At 32.9% G+C, this 17,532-nt stretch overlaps 1 protein-coding gene across 1 annotated transcript; it reads left to right on the forward strand.

The window, feature by feature from the left end:
- Nucleotides 1–9,240: 9,240 nt before the first annotated feature.
- Nucleotides 9,241–15,914, forward strand: LOC113050173 (protein kinase C and casein kinase substrate in neurons protein 1-like). The gene is made up of 9 exons (XM_026212909.1): nucleotides 9,241–9,300; nucleotides 10,389–10,545; nucleotides 10,697–10,932; nucleotides 11,428–11,583; nucleotides 12,760–12,935; nucleotides 13,737–13,857; nucleotides 13,942–14,072; nucleotides 14,143–14,321; nucleotides 15,203–15,914. Exons 1-9 carry the CDS (start codon nucleotides 9,241–9,243, stop codon nucleotides 15,310–15,312), a joined length of 1,326 nt encoding a protein of 441 aa, XP_026068694.1. The 3' UTR covers nucleotides 15,313–15,914.
- The last annotated feature ends 1,618 nt before the right edge of the window (nucleotides 15,915–17,532 follow it).

Here is a 17,532-nt window from a genome sequence, read left to right on the forward strand (position 1 = left end):
GTAGTTTCTTGCTTTTGTTATTTTTGTTGGGTTTTGATTTATTTTTAAGCATTTCTATACAGTTTTAATTTTAGTAATTTTAGTACTTTAGCTAGGGCATTGCTATATGGTTGCTTCTGTTTTCTAGAGTGTTGCTGTGGGGTCTGATTTAAAAAAGCACATTTCACAGCAAACAAACCACACGATCTGAGGCATCATTAGTGTCTGTAGCACAAACAGTACAGGACATTAACGCAATTTACAGAACCATTTGAAATGGTTAAAGTTATGGGTTTGTTTAAACCATCATCCCTCATTGCATGAGCAATAGCCTAGCTTATAGCAAGCTCTGCTATCATTAGCCGTTTAGTTATAATCTCAGCTATTGATATCTGCTGGTCTCAGTCTGCCCTGATCAATGGTATTGACTGGTTCCTGTGGGGGGTAAGATCCAGTCCACTGTCGGCTGAACAGCTTTTATTTTTTCTATTCTCTTATTTTGAAATATTCTCTCACCTACTTTTTGGGACATTAATGATGTTGGTGTCTGGCTGCGTGGCTTGACTTACTATTACTAGTATGCACTAAACTGTACAGTATGTACTAAAAAAGGGAAATGCACATTCAGGTGTGTGCATAATGTTATAAAATAACGTTCCATCGATGAAGACTTGACTTGAAATATGAGTTTTATAAAAAGCATTATTATTGCTCTTGTTTTATTTTAGGTTGTGTCTGTCCTTTTAAGACTCCGTGTGTGGTAATGTTGACCCGTCATTCCTCTGGCTAATCATTGATCGTCTGGCGTCTTGCTGGGTGCGGTTGTCAAAGTTCACTTTAATGCATGATTGTGCGTCAGAGCAAATGTCTCTATATGGATATTTATATATACATACGTATTGTGTGTGTGTGTGTGTATCTGTAATAGAGAGTGCAAGTGTGAAGTTACGACGCATCCACTGGTCTGATGTCAGGAGTATCTAGTGTCACTCGCAGGTCCTGGAACATCTTATTCTTTTCGGCTGGATTTACCAGGTGAGAGATTGTCTTTAACAAAACAAATATTCAAAGTCTAAATCAAATACTGAAAGTCTGAATTATGAACGAGTCACGAAACCTGTCAAGAATATTTCCAGTGAATATAAGAGGCAGTATATATTTTTCTGTGATATGTGATTACCAATTCGTGAAAAATAATGTATATTATAATTTATTTATTGTCATAATTTATTTTTAAACAATTTTTCATGATATTTAGATTTTTGATTAATTAAATGATATTATAATAAAAAATTGCATTCCAATTCTGTTTTTTATGTAATAGACTAACTTTATTAATGGTATAAAATCTACTGCAAATCTATATATAATTTATGTGTTTCCATTTATAATTTGTTTAAATTTTAAGGGTGAAATGTAATTTATTGGAAAGATGACAAAAGCTGAAAAATGCATTATAATGAAAGATTAGGAATGAATGAAATTCATTAATGCAAATATGCCTGTAGGGTCACATTATTCATGTGACAGCATGCTTTATGATTGTCAGCTTTCATTTCCAGCCCTTGTTGCTGTAACGTGAAGCTTGTCTGTCAGGATAACAAATGTGTTTGAGGATGTGCTGAAGTTTTCCCTCTCAGCTCAGGAAATTACGTCTTCTCTTATTTCGGTATCATCACCTCTCATGACTGCTCTAATCAACTCGATGTGGAGCCGATTGTGTTGACTTGTGCAGGGAAGCTTGTGAGCGACAGCCTCAGTGTGTGCAAACATCCGGCCTGTTTCTGTTGGCTGTGTGAAGAGCTTTTGGGAGAGAGGTGTTTGGTTTCAGTGCAGGGTGCTGCTTGAATATGCTTTATTTATAGCAGCAGACAGCAGAGAGAAGCCGGTCACTTGCTGAGGAGGAAAATAATGGATAGAAAATCACTCTTTATATGCAGAAAAATGCATATTTGTGTACGGTTTACTTGGAAAAATATGTAAAAAAATTCAAAATGTTAATTTTTTTTAACTGCATTAGGTTAAGTCTGATCAGATCTGCACATTTATAAAAAGTATAATGAAATTCAAAAAAATTTATTCATAAAAATAATATAAATTCAGACATTTCTAGCACTGTACTAATAATTACAAAGAAATGTTTATCATTTTTACTGCGTCTATACATTTATATTAAAATATTGGAAATATGGAAATATGGAAACTAGAGGATTTTTGACTGGGGGTCTCATATTTTGGACCCTAGTAATAATAATAAAATAATTTCTGATTTGATGTGATGGCAGACATAATGTATTATAACTATTCAAGAATTATCTGAAAACTATGTTTGGAGTAGTTTTACATGGATAACAGTGTATTTACATGTCACAGTGTTGGACATCAGAAATGTAAAGTTGTTCATCAGAAAAGATGAGCGCATAGCATCTTAGGAGGTTTTGCAAGAACCTGGAGTGGTCTTGTGTGAGGAAATCAGCATCATGAGCTGTGACATCAGATCTGGAGTCACATCACACACGCATGATGAAGCATTTCAGCCGACCGAGAGAAATACAGCCTTCATGGCTCAAGTTATATGAGCTTTGACGTATGTGGGTACACAGGGACTCTAGAAACGGTTGCCGCTGTGATCCGTTAACTGAAAGCAATGAATTATTCATCATCAGTCCTGTGTTCAGAAGAACAGCTGATCATAATACTGACACTCTTGCATTTTCAGAAATGGCAAACGTTTCAGTAGATGAACATACAAGGCTATGTGTTTCAATGAATGAATCTAATATATAAATTAACAACTTTTTTTTATTATTATTCATTATTTTTTTTAGAATTATATATTTTTTAATTTTTTTAAATTGTATGTATATATATGCATTATATATTGTATATATATGCATTATATATATATATATTTATTTTTATTTTTTTTGCTATTTATTACAACTGAATCAATCTGACTACATTAGGTTACATCTGCTTCTCTAAGGTTACATCTGAAATATTTTAACAAATGGATAGAAAACAGCAGAATACTATTTATACAAATAGTTATAAAACTGAAATTATAAAAATAAAGTTATTTTGTATTATCTTATACTATAAAAATAGTATAAAATAACATTTCTAAATTAAATTATATATTATATTATTTTATTTATTTTATTTACTTAGTATTAGTCTTACTCAGTCATAAGGGTAAAAAAATGTTTTATACCTCTTGTGAAAGCTCAATAAATAATCTTTCCATGTTAGGACAAGACTATGTTTGGCCGAGATACAACTATTTGATAATCTGGAATCTGAGGGTGCAAAAAAATCTAAATATTGAGAAAATCCCCTTTAAAGTTGTCCAGATGAAGTTCTTAAAAATGCATATTACTAATCAAAAATTTAGTTTTAATATATTTACGGTAGGAAATGTAAAAAATATCTTCAAAATAACATGATTTTTACTTAACGTCCTAATGATTTTGAAAATAAATAAAATGCAATAAAAAAAAATACAATAAAAATCTATCATTTTGACCCATACAATGTATTTTTGGCTATTGCTACAAATATACCCCAGAGACGTAGGACTGCTTTTGTGCTCCAGGATCAAGTATGTAGGATTGGTGCCATTTAACATTGTTTAACATGTTGTTCTCACATTTTATAAAAGCAATAATCCACTTGAGCTGATGTATTAAAATGATTTAAGGAAAAACAAACATATCTGTAACTTATCTCTACCTTTATATAATTTTCATTTTCTTAGCTTGGTTTCTCTTTAGCTGTGATAGAGTCTGACGTTTTTGAGGGCTTTTGACATGTTACACATGTAACCGTACTATATCTTCAGACTTTGAACAGTAGTCGAGCCGCTTCAGATAAGTTATCTGAACACAGCCGTAGCAGCATTCCTTTGAGCATCCGTGACAATATCAGACTCCATTCATCACTGTTCATTTGATTTCTGATTTTACAAAATAGCTACAGAAATTGGTCATCCAAAACTAGTGGTTAAGTATGACATGATGGATAGTAAATTATATAAGAGGTGTCATTTTTGGGTGAACTGTCCTATTAAATTGCTCTGTCTCATTGAACAAGGATGCATTAAATGGATCAGAAGTCCAGATCAATACTTTTATAATGAAACAAAAGATTTCTGCTTCAAATAAATGTGGTTATTTTGAACTTTCTGGTCATTGAGGAATCCCGAAAAATCATGATGTCCACAAGAATATGAAGCTGCTTAAAAGTATGCAGCTTTATTATTTTTTAATGATCAGAAATGTTTCTTGAGCAGCAATTCAGTATATTAGTCTGATTTCTGAAGATCATGCGACACTGAAGACTGGAGGAATGATGCTGGAAATACAGCTTTGATCACAGGAATAAATTACATTACAACATGTTCAAATATTTTAATTGTAATGTTATTTCACAACATTATTGATTGTACTGCATTCTTGATCAAATAAATGACGCCTTAGCGAACATAAGAGACTTCTTTCAAACATCTTACTGACTCCATGCCTTTGAAAGGTATATATATATATAGAATAAATACATATTTTGCTTACTTTTTCAGTATTGCCAAATGCAAATGAACCAGTTGGACTATTTTTACCTCTTAAAGCTCAGCTGCATTAATGGCCTGATGAGAAATGAGAAATGTATGTTGGTTGTTAACAGTCATCAACATGTCAGTGGACATTGTCATGTATTCCATGTCTTTTTATAACACAGAAACTCATTCATCAATCATTAACATTGCTGTATTTAATACTCACCTGTCATGGAAAAATGTCTGGAAATGTTCCAGCTGTTCTGTCATTCCTGGCCTTTGTTTATCACTTTCATGTGTGTTGCTTATTGTGTTTTAAGTATCACATAACTGTTGAGCATCATTTCTGGTTTTATAATACTATTGCTTTATAAATGATATACAGCTATCATCATGAAGGAAATCCATTGAAAATAATATCATTAAATATGGTCTTCAGTGTTGTTTTTGTTAAAAACAATTTTTTAAATAGAAGCCTTTAAGCTGTATTCCAATTCAAGACCCTCCATAAATTAAATATAAATTATTTAATTTAATTTTGATATTATTTTATTATAAAAAGAGAAATATATTATAAAAAAGATAAAATTGATAAAATAATACTTGTAAAAATACAAAATGCTATAAAACTATTTTTAAAAAATCTATTGAAAATGGCACCAAATATTGTGTCTTTTAACATTGTTTTTGTCTAAATTAAAATCCCCACCCAACCTCACTCTGACAGAATAATTCAAGTCAAATGTGATTAGTCTCTCCCTCTCTCTCTCTCTCTCTCTCTCTCTCTCTCTCTCTCTCTCTCTCTCTCTCTCTCTCACACACACACACACCCACACACACACACACAGTGCTGCACTTGTGATCACCCACTTTGTTAACCAAGAAGTGTTTTTAACTGGCAGAGATACAGTGAGTTTGACTGAATATTCAGTTACTCTAAAGCCTAACACTTAACCCATGAAGAAAGAGGCAAAATTGAACGAAAGGGTTTAGTGGAGCAGCGGTTGGGTTGGTTTTAGGGGCGGAGGGTCCCACGTGCTTGGGATCTGAAGGCAGCCTGTGCCACGGCAGAATGTGGGGGATCGGTGAGCGTGGGGTTTTGTTTTTGACTCTTATTTACATTCATGCAATTGTTAGATGCATTTATGCTGCTTGCATTGCATTCAAAGTATATATTTAATTGTGATTTGTTGAGATTATCAGAGTAAATTTCACAAACATTCTCATATGCAGCTGTGTTTTTGTGTGTATTTTAGTGCATTCATGCATGCATTGACCTTCGTTCTCTTGGTGTGTGTAGATTGTATTTGACTGCTTGAATAATTTAATATTGTCTCATATAATTTGAAATGAGATAAAGATAGTGTTAAATGCCAAGATAAGGTTATATCTTACCTATTTGATGACATTTTTAATGTGATCTAAATAGAAAGTGGTTGAAATTAATGATTTTAAATAATGTTGTATGTTTTATGTGTTTGCGATGCAGAGTTTTGAGTGTTGCTGTAAAGTCGATCAATAGTTAGGATTGCCAACCACTTTAGAGTTATTTTGTCTAACGGTCCAAATAGTCATGTGTAATGATTAAAACATCATCCCACTGCCACCCCATCAATTTGAATGGATTAACTGAACATGCTGCCCAAATTGAGGTCATTTTGCCAAATAGTTTTCAAGCAACTCACAAAACTTAATTTCTTTAACCTCGTGAAGCCTAATTTATGCCATAAAAGTCAGAATATATATATTTTTTAATGTAAATTTTTTGAAACTTTGGACATAATATATTTTTAGAGTTGCATATATGTGTGTTTGTTTTTTTGAGTGTTATATTTGATGCATCAAGCTTTCATGGCTCATACAGTATGATGTAGTGAAAATATGGAGCTCAAACTTATGGATCTCAGTTTTATTCAGAGGCCCAAACAAAAACATGAAATACTGATATTTATATGGTCAAAAAGTTAGATGAAATTCTGATTCATAAAATGCATATAAATATCACTTGTTACTCTATATCTCTCAATAATGTATTTTATTTAGATTATATTTAAATGCTTAGTTTTAATGATCAAAGCTCTGTAGTTTTAAATCATATAATGCAATGCAATACAATGATGATTGAGAGATGAATAAATAAGCGTTTCTCAAATTCCTGATGATCATATTTGATATTCACATTTGAACATGATTTTTCAAAAAAAAAAAAAAGGAAAAATGTACGGATAATCAAGTAAACCAAAGCTGCTTCAGTTGGACACAGTGTCCATCTTGAAATATTACTAACAATATTCTTAAGTTATTTTTATGTCTACTTTATAAAATTTAGTAAAGATTTCACAGCACAAAGACAAGTGAACCACAATTTTTTTTTTATAAGCATTTTACATGCTAAAAAAATTTTTTTGTGTTTTTTTGGGGAAGTTGTGGCCTAATGGGGAAGTCGTGGCCTAATGGTTAGAGAGTCGGACTCCCAATCGAAGGGTTGTGGGTTCTAGTCTCGGGCCGGACGGAATTGTGGGTGGGGTTAGTGCATGAACAGTTCTCTCTCCACCTTCAATACCACGACTTAGGTGCCCTTGAGCAAGGCATCGAACCCCCAACTGCTCCCCGGGTGCCGCAGCATAAATGGCTGCCCACTGCTCCGGGTGTGTGCTCACAGTGTGTGTGTGTGTGTTCACTGCTCTGTGTGTGTGCATTTCGGATGGGTTAAATGCAGAGCACAAATTCTGAGTATGGGTCACCATACTTGGCTGAATGTCACTTCACTTCACTTTACTTAAAAAAATTATAAACTATCAATCAGATGACAGAAGGGATTTAGTAGACATTTCTATCAAAATTATGATATGTTGTTAATTCAGAGTCCTTAGAAATGTGCATATCAAATATGACACAGTAGGCTTTATAAGGTTATGATTTTATGGTTTTCACACATTTCATTTTACCCAAATATTATTCAGCCTCCCTTTGAGTGTCCTATTTAATAGCTGAAGGCCCTTAAATCAGAACAACTCATCTTGTCAGATCTGAATAATGGCATGATGTCATAATGGCTCGCCTACAATTTTATTATCATTGCGAACACTCAGAAGTCACTTGAGTCATTTGTCAATGTCATTTTTGTTAGTTTTGCTAGCATGCTTTTAGCAAGCCATTGTGTGGCATTCATAAATTTTCTTCCAAGGTTATATTAGATGTCATCAGATGTTATTGTGCATTCAGGTCATATTTGTGTGATATTGTGACATTGAATTTGTCTTTTCTCTATAGGTTCTCATTCATTTCCTTCAGTGTTTACACTTTGACGAGACAGTTTGGCAATCACTGAAAGAGAATTAAATTGGCCAGATTAAAGTGGCAGTGTGATTGAATCATACTGAATCATTTGTGTAGTCTGGTCAGATGACACCTTGTGTTCAAAGTCTGGCCTTTTGGTGACTTTTCTTTAAGTTAGAATATAATAAATAGAATACCAGAATATAGACGTACTGTATAAATACAGAAGAATATACACATATATATATCTCACTGATCTCTGCATTACTAATTTGTCACATTAGGGTGTTATTGAATGTATAGTACAGGCAAAGATAACATTTGATTTAGTTTACTCCGACAGATAAACACAAAACAACATAACTTAAAAGCCATAACTGTATGCTTTGTCAGACAGCGTCTCTCTTTTGATTCACCTGAACTGGCGTTTTTTGTCTGCTCACAGTAATATTGGGATAATGGAGGAGCTATATTGGTTTAAAATAACCTTACTGATCCATCTGAGAGCGTGCATGTCCAGAACAGCAGATCTAGTTTCCACATGATTGCTAAAAGAGTCCCCCAGGGCTCTGTTTTGGGCTCCACTTTTTTTTTTATTTTGTCAATGATTTAGCAAAAGGCCTGCAACCAAATTACATTTTTTTAATTGTAAAGGCTTTCTGGGTTGGTAATCACTCTGCAGTTGTTATGGACCTCTCTGCAAGTTTATAAATGCTCAGAAAGCAAAATGTATGCCTAATACAAAACAAATGACAGCATGAATTGACTTTTCTTGCTTTTCAGATTATTTAAAAGGTCGTCTGAAAAGCATGAAGGCCATCCAAAATGTAAATAAGTTTCTATCTTCATCATCAGATTTTGAGAAATGCATTACATCACTTGCTCACCAATGGATCCTCTGCAGTGAATGGGTGCCGTTCAGAATGAGAGTCCAAACTGAGTCCAAAGTGACAGTTTGAAGTTAAAAACATGCATATTACAAGGTATTAATTTATTGACTGGAGCGGTGTGGATTACCTGTGGATTATTGTGCTATTTTTATCAGTTGTGTGGTTTCTCATTCTGACGGCACCCATTCACTGCAGAGGATCCATTGGAGAGCAAGTGATCTAATGCTCAATTTCTCCAAATCTGATAATTAAGAAACAAAGTAATCTACATCTTGGATGGCCTGAAGGTGAGTAAATGATCAGAGATGCATAGTACAACTTGACATTTTGGTGGTTTAAATGAATTTAGAAATGGAGCATCATTTTCATGTAAGAGGTCCTGTTAGGTTGGTATTGTGGGTAAAATACTTTGTTGTTTTTCTTTGTTAGTTTTTGCACCATACTGCTTATGTTCTCATCACTTTCGTCATTTTCTCTTTTCTGCAGTACACGGTGAATTTCATTTGTTAGCTTCAGTCCTGCTCTGCCGAATCTCACAGCATGTCGGGTGCCTACGATGAGTCCTCCATGTCCGACGAGACCACGGACAGTTTCTGGGAGGTCAGGCTCAAAATCTTACTAAATTATGTTTTTTTATATTATTAATGACACATGTACTGTATGTTAAATATCTAAATTTTGCAAGCAACCACAGCTGTCTAGCTCTGGTGGATGATTAGATGCCATGCTGCTGTCATGTGATGTATCATATTGACTAATTGACTTTGAATGCTGTAGAAGTGTGTCATTCATCCAAAGGGCAAACAAACATTATATTGATCATCGTGATATTAACATAGCATTAGAAGTAAAACTGTGTCATTGTTGATTTATCTGTCATATTTTATAGAGCAGACTGTAGTAGGATCCCATACATTTTCTCCACAGAGAAATAGACTTCAACAGATAATACAATTATTATATTAACAGATATTAAAATAATTAATAAAAATTTATAAAATAAATAAATACACCTAAAATTATATATATAATTTTTGGTATATTGAGAATTAATTTAATATACTATTTTTCTATGTAATATATAATATATATTCTATATGTATATATATATTGTTTAGGAAGATGGGCTATGTCTGGAAAAGCATACTATTATACGACTGTTATATAGTATGTATATGGCACACACTGTGCAATTTTATATTTGTAATTTTTATGCCAATGCAATTTTTATATTAGTTATATAATTTTTATATCATATATATATATATATATATATATATATATATATATATATATATATATATATATATATATATATATATATAATATATATTTTATTCATTGTTAAATAATTGATTGAGATAAGAATTTCTTTTAAAATAACTATTTTTATTACAAAACAATGTAGAAAATAATTATATAAACACACGCACACATATACATACATGAATACACACATTCTAAATTTGTAAAATTACAAAATATACAAAATTTGTTACATTTGTAAAATTGGTTGTTTTATTAATTAATTCTTTTAATATGGTTTTGGATTAGATTCAATTTGTGTTTTGTTTGTTTGTTTTTAAATCCCTGTGGAGAAAATGAATAAGAGAAATAATGTCAGAGCCAAGGACACTGAAAAAGTGGACTGTGACTGTTTTCTATTGAACTGTTTTCTTGTTTCTCAGGTTGGGAACTACAAGCGTACAGTAAAGCGAATAGAGGATGGCCATCGACTCTGCAATGACATGATGAGTTGCATCCAGGAGCGTGCCAAGATCGAGAAGGCCTATGCGCAGCAGCTCACCGACTGGTCCAAGAGGTGGAGGCAGCTGGTGGAGAGAGGTATACTGCATGATTGATGATGTGCTCATGGAGAATCCTTCAATAGATTTAAAGTGACAATCTTGAAAGTAAAATGTTTTGTTGCGTTTTAAGCTCAATAAATAAGCTTCTCTTTTGCCCTCAGTTTTAATGTGTTGTTTATTGCTCACAGGGCCGCAGTACGGGACTTTGGAGAGAGCCTGGGTCGCTCTGATGACAGAAGCAGAAAAAGTGAGCGAGTTACACCAGGAGGTGAAAAATAACCTAATGAACGAGGACTTGGAGAAGGTGAAGAACTGGCAGAAAGAGGTCTACCACAAACAAATGATGGGTGGCTTCAAAGAAACCAAAGAAGCGGAGGAGGGTTTCCGGAAAGCCCAGAAACCTTGGGCCAAAAAGATGAAAGAGGTGAAGATACAGAGCCTTGTGACACATTTCCAATAAATTATCACTATATTTTATGTTCTTATAAAGGTGCACCAAGTCATTTTTCTATTTTAAATAAATGCTGTTCTTTTGAACTTTCTAGTCATCAAAATATATGAAAAAAAATATGAGGCAGCACAACTGTTTTCTGAAGCATCATGTGACACTGAAGACTGGAGGAATGATGCTGAAAATTCAGCTTTGATCACAGAAATATATTACATTTTACAATATATTCAAATAAAATATTATTGAAATTATAATAATATTTCACAATATTACTGTTTTTTTATTGTATTTTTGATCAAACAAATGCAGCTTTGGTGAGCAAAAGAGACTTATCTAAAAAAAAAAAAAAAATTTGAACATTAGGATACACATTTATAATTTACAGACTTTTAAAGGTAATTTCCCCACTCAAAAACTGTGTCCTAAAGTGCTAATGCTTATCAAGATCAACTTATCTTCAATCTGCAGTTGGAAACAGCGAAGAAAACATACCATATGGCCTGCAAAGAAGAAAAACTTGCGTCTATGAGGGAGGCCAATAGCAAAGGAGAGGCGTCAGTCACATCAGATCAGCAAAAGAAACTCCAGGAGAAACTGGACAAGTGCAAAAATGACGTTCAGAAGGTCAGGCAAGAATTATGCACAACATGCATTTTAATAACAATATCATAGCATAAACAAACCAAATTTTTGTTTGTGGTCATGCTCATACATTGGAACAACTGGATCATTCTTTTAAATTGTATGCATGGCATAGATTATATTCAATATCTAATTTTGTATTTTAGCATTATCCATAAAAAGTTGACCTGGAACGCAGCATATTTCTGAACCAGTTTCATTTTTGATAATGTATTTTATGTAAAGTTCATGTTGTAGAGTTCAAGCTTTTAAAGATTTTGATAATGTATTTTATGTAAAGTTCATGTTGTAGAGTTCAAGCTTTTAAAGATTTTGATAATGTATTTTATGTAAAGTTCATGTTGTAAAGTTCAAGCTTTTAAAGATCAACAAAATAGAAGCAACATATGGCAGTGAATGCAAATATCCTCAAGCAATTCCATCCGCTATTCATTATACCATACTCCCCAGAGCTTCCTTTCACTTTTCTACTCTACCTTTGGACCACTTAATGGGAAACAACACAGGGATGTTAAATTAATTTCCCGCTAACGCAGTGTACATCCAGTTTATTAGCCTTTAAAGGCCTTTGCAGGTGTTTTGAGTTAATCTGATTAGAGTGTGGCACCAGCTGTCTTCAAAATTGAACCTTTTCACAATATTCAAATTTTCTGAGATACTGAATTTGGAATTTTCCTTAGTTGTCAGTTATAATCATCAAAATTAAAAGAAATAAACATATAAATATATCAGTCTGTGTGTAATTAATGAATATAATATACAAGTTTCACTTTTTGATTGGAATTAGTGAAATAAACTTTTTGATGATATTCTGACCAGCACCTGTACACACACACACACACACACACACACACACACACATATTTATATATACATATATATAGAGTGACGCTTTTTTCATGACAATTTTCCCAAATTCTCAAAGTTGTAATACATATATATATTTGAAATGTGAAGAGATGAGACAATCATAACAGAGAGTATTTGCATAAAGTTCGAAAACTTCATTTCTGACCCAGTTCAAGGGCCAGAGAGGATGGAAATAATTCTTTATGCAAATACTCTCTGTTATGATTGGCTCATTTGCATGAATGAGGCATCTCACATTGTATGCAAAACATTCCAAGGATTAAAGATGCCATTTGTTTTGTGTTTCAGGCTAAAGAGAAATACGAGAAGAGTCTTGATGAACTCAGCATGTGTACGCCGCAGTACATGGAGAACATGGAGGTGGTGTTTGAGCAGTGGCAGCAGTTTGAGGAGAAGAGGCTGAACTTCCTCCGGGAGGTGTTTCTGGACATCAAACGCCATCTCAACCTCACCGAGAGCCAAAGGTCAGCTTGAAATCATAATCCTGTTCTCATTAACCTGGTGGTCTTTTTTATGAAAATAATGCATTCATAAGCATATTTAGTTTTTGGCTTTCCATGACTTTTATGGTCATCTATATACTAGTGTCCTGTTGACAGATGTAAGCAGATTCAAAAGTTTGGGGACAGTAAGTTTATTATATTTTTAGTCATCAAGAATGCATTCAATTGAATAGTGACAGTAAATACAATTGTAATGCAACAAAATATTTATATATTTTAATAAACATTTTATTTGTTAAACAATCCTGAAACAGATGTGGCATGGTTTCTATAAATATATGAAGCAAAAATGTGAACTAAGAAATGTTTCTTGAGCAGCAAATCATCATATTCGAATGATTTCTGAAGATCATGTGACACTGAAGACTGGAGGAATGATGCTGAAAATACAGCTTTACATCACAGGAATAAATTGCATTTTACAGTATATTCAAATTTAAAACTGTTCTATTAAATTTTAATAATATTTAACGATATGACTGTTTTTACGGTATTTTTTGATAAATTAAATGCAGCCTTGATGAGCAGAAGAGAGTTTTTTCAAAAACAGAAAAAAATCACACCAACCCCAAACTATATAATTGATCAGTTACAGTCTTTCTCAAGATTTATATGCTGGTACATATAAAATATCCACAAATTATAAACTTGTCAATTAAGACGAACCCTAAAATGTCAAGTTCCAATTTCCTTTTTGAACAGGAAATACATGAATATACAATACAATTGCATTTACCAATCTCTGTAATTCAATCTGTACAGCTATGCTGCAGTCTACAGGGAACTAGAGCGAAGCATCGCCTCAGCCAGTGCTCAAGAAGACCTCAAGTGGTTCAGCAGCGTCCACGGACCAGGCATGCACATGAACTGGCCGCAGTTTGAGGTAAAGTTTGCATGTGGGATCTGTGAAGATGTGCAACACATATCTGGTGCTTGTTAGAGAATATCTCTCTTATCTATGTATCAGGAGTTCAACCCAGAGCTGAGCCACTCCATTAATAAGAAAGAGAAGATGAAGAGGAGCTATGATGGAGTCACGCTGACTCAAATCACACATGGTGTAGATCAGGGCACAGCGCAGACTGCAAACCGGGGCAGGTACTGATGCTTTTATGCTTTGTTATGAAGGAACTATCTTGAGCTTCTCTCATCTGGTTGTTCTCCTCAGTGTGAGCAGTTATGAGAAGAACCATCAGAGTTCTGCCGAATGGTCCGATGACGAGCAGCCGCCTGCCAGCGAAACAAACGGTGGTGAAAATCCGTTCAAAGAGGAGAGTAAAGGAGTGCGTGTGAGAGCGCTGTATGACTACGAGGGCCAAGAACAAGATGAGCTCACATTTAAAACAGGTGAGAATCACCAATCAAAACCTGGGAGATCCATACTGCCCTCCTGAAGTTTGGGACTAGTAAGATGTTTTTAAATAATATGGTGAAATATTATTACAGCTTTAAATAACAGCTTTCTATATGAATATAATATAATATGTAATTTAGTCCTGTGATGCGCAGCTGTATTTTCAGCATCATTCCTCCAGTCTTCAGTGTCACATGATCTTCAGAAATCATTCTAATATGATTATTTGCTGCTTTTATTATCATCATCATTGTTGAAATTAGTTGTGCTGCTTAATATTTTTGTGAAAACCAGCTTTAATTAATAGAAAATTCAAAAGAACAGGATTCATTTTAAATAGAAACCTTTTGTAATGTTAAAAATGTTTTGGTTTTGGTTCTGGGAATGTTAAACTGTATCTGTTTTCTTTCTGTAAAATATTATTTAAAAATGCTCTCAAAACATTTTTTTTATATTCAAATAGTGAGTCGTGTTTTTAATGTATATAAGAGTTCAAATCAGATTTATATTATAAAGTACACTTGCCAAAACAAATAAATAAATGAACATTAAAGGAAATATTATAATTTTATTATGTGAGAAGAAACCTTTCAAACAGATTGATCCTTAAAATATAGGTCTAAGTCTCTACTCTTTTTTTTATGAATATAAAGCATTCATAAACATAATTAGATTCTGTTTTTCATGCATTTTGAGGTGATCTATATGCTTTTTTTATAAGAATAAAACACTTATTTAGTGAACTGCTGATGAACTAAACTTTTAGCAGAAGTGATATAAGAATGAGTGTTTTATTCTCATAAAAACATAAATGCATGAAAAAACGTAGCATTTTATCAGCTCATATTAACTGCAGATCTGTATGCTTTGGCAGGAGACGTGCTGATCCAACTGGAGGATGAGGACGAGCAGGGTTGGTGCAAAGGCCGGTTGGAGAGCGGTCGGCGTGGCTTGTTCCCGGCTAACTACGTCGAGTCCATTTAGATGCAGTGAAGAAGGCCTTAAAAACTTTAACCCACACTGCTCAAATCCCAGATTTTGGAGAAACAATGTCCTTGCCCGATTGACTTGCTGAGAAGCTTTACGCAGCATTTCCTTAATACCGTAACAAAAAACCCTACAATATCCAAAACACATATCGTACCCCAGCAAGAGCAGGGGATGATTCTGTGCATCTATGTAACCATGTTCAGTATGAATTATTGTGCTGCTGACATGTGTTCACGTATGGTCTCCTGTAACAGTATTAATGTAATGACGTCCATGAAGCCTAGCATAGCGAGAATCAGCTATGCAATGTGTATACTAGACTTTTATTTTGAAGTGGAGGTTTTGTGTTAAACTTAGTGGCCCTTTCTCATGTATCAACATGAAACATCCATTTTCAGTCCATTTTACTTACATAATCTGATGTATCTTCAATGAGAAAAAAATGTAGGGCAGGACTTGATTTTATGCTCTTTTGATCATGAAAAGTAGGAATTACATAATGGAAAGGATCCATGTGGTTGATATTAGGGGCTTAAATATTAAAGGGCTCGATGACATCATTCAGCAAGGAGATTCATTCCAGAAGCAGAGCATTTTTATTTTTAAATGTATTTTTTTTGATGAATTGTACACAATAAGACCAGAAACGTGTAAATGGGGTTTTGCTTTAATTAATTTTTTTCCAAGTGCAAATGATGCCTTAAAAAAAATTAAATTCACTTTTCCTTATGTGTGTGTGTGTGTGTTTTCTCTCATTTTTATCCTTTTTTACAAATTCAGAAAAGTTGATTCAGGATATTAGTTATGATTTCATGACCATTGAACTGTGGGATTCACAGTGATATCTGGGCACATGCTACTGAAAACTGTTCAAATGCTTTTTCTTTTGCCTTTTGCCTGTTTGTGAGACTGGGAATGTCTTTTAACATGCAATCTATTACTGATTCAGTGAGCAAAACCCTTACTGAAGTGCAACAATATTAATAATCAAATGTAATTGATTTTTAGAACCTTGCGTCATTTGCCACATGTTTTTAACACTGTAGCCTCGTTTTTAGCCTGAGAGCTTCACTCAGGCTCAGCAGTTATGAATAGTGGATGAGGAGGTGATGTGTGTGTGTGTATATATATATATATATATATATATATATATATATATATATATATATATATATATATATTGCATGTTTAGACTGGATTGATGTGTTTTAATCTTCGTGTCAGTGTAGTATCTGTTCCATTCAAGTTCACAATAGAAAAAGCTTCTTTTTTTTCTTTTTCTTTTTTCCTTTGGGTCACCACTAGAGGTCAGGATTGCAGAAATCCTTTGCTAATCTGTTTATGGAGTCCAATAACCCAAAGTAAATCAGTCATATTTCACCTCAAAATCAATAGATAAAAATAAGAAGTAATATTTTTCTTAAAGAAAATATTTTAAATATATATATATATATATTGTAATTACTATTATTTTCCCAAAAATATTATAATAAAATAATTTAAATAAAAATAAGTATTATTAGAATAAAAAATCGGAATAATGAATATTTAATGAAAGTTATTACCTTAATTATCTTAAAAAAAAACCCTGCACGTAACAAATTCAAAAGTAAAACTTTGCATAAAAATATAAATAAAATAAAATAATTACTATAAGAATAAAATAATGAAATGATATGTATATATTATGAAAATTATTATTATCTTAATTCTATTTACACTTTAAAAAAAACTCAAAAGTAAAATATATGGATGCATCATGGTATTGAAGATTTATATGCAACTTTAACTGTCATGAAAGTTGTCAAATGTATCGCAAAATAAATATTATTTTATTTCTTAAATTTCTCTTTTTTTAATGAGATTCTCCTATATGCTTTTACAACAACAAAAAATACCACGGTAAAACAATGGTACACATTTTTTTATCTTATTAATTCTACATTATTAAAATGATTGTGTGATTATACTACTGTAAAAGATCGAGTGAAATATCCAGGACACTGTGAAATGAAAAAGAATATTTAATAAAGAAATTGAGGCAAAATGCACAAGCAACAAAAACTGAATAGGCTATACATGAAAAATTACCGTTCAGCTTTGATATAACTGTATAAGTACGGATAATATTTCATAATGCCGAAACAACTCCAGTGTCTTTCAGAGACTTCACAACGGAGATGTACAAAAATACAAGCGCCACAATAGAATCCA

This window comes from Carassius auratus, chromosome 31 (genome assembly GCF_003368295.1).
Source record: "Carassius auratus strain Wakin chromosome 31, ASM336829v1, whole genome shotgun sequence".
Lineage (NCBI taxonomy): Eukaryota > Metazoa > Chordata > Actinopteri > Cypriniformes > Cyprinidae > Carassius > Carassius auratus.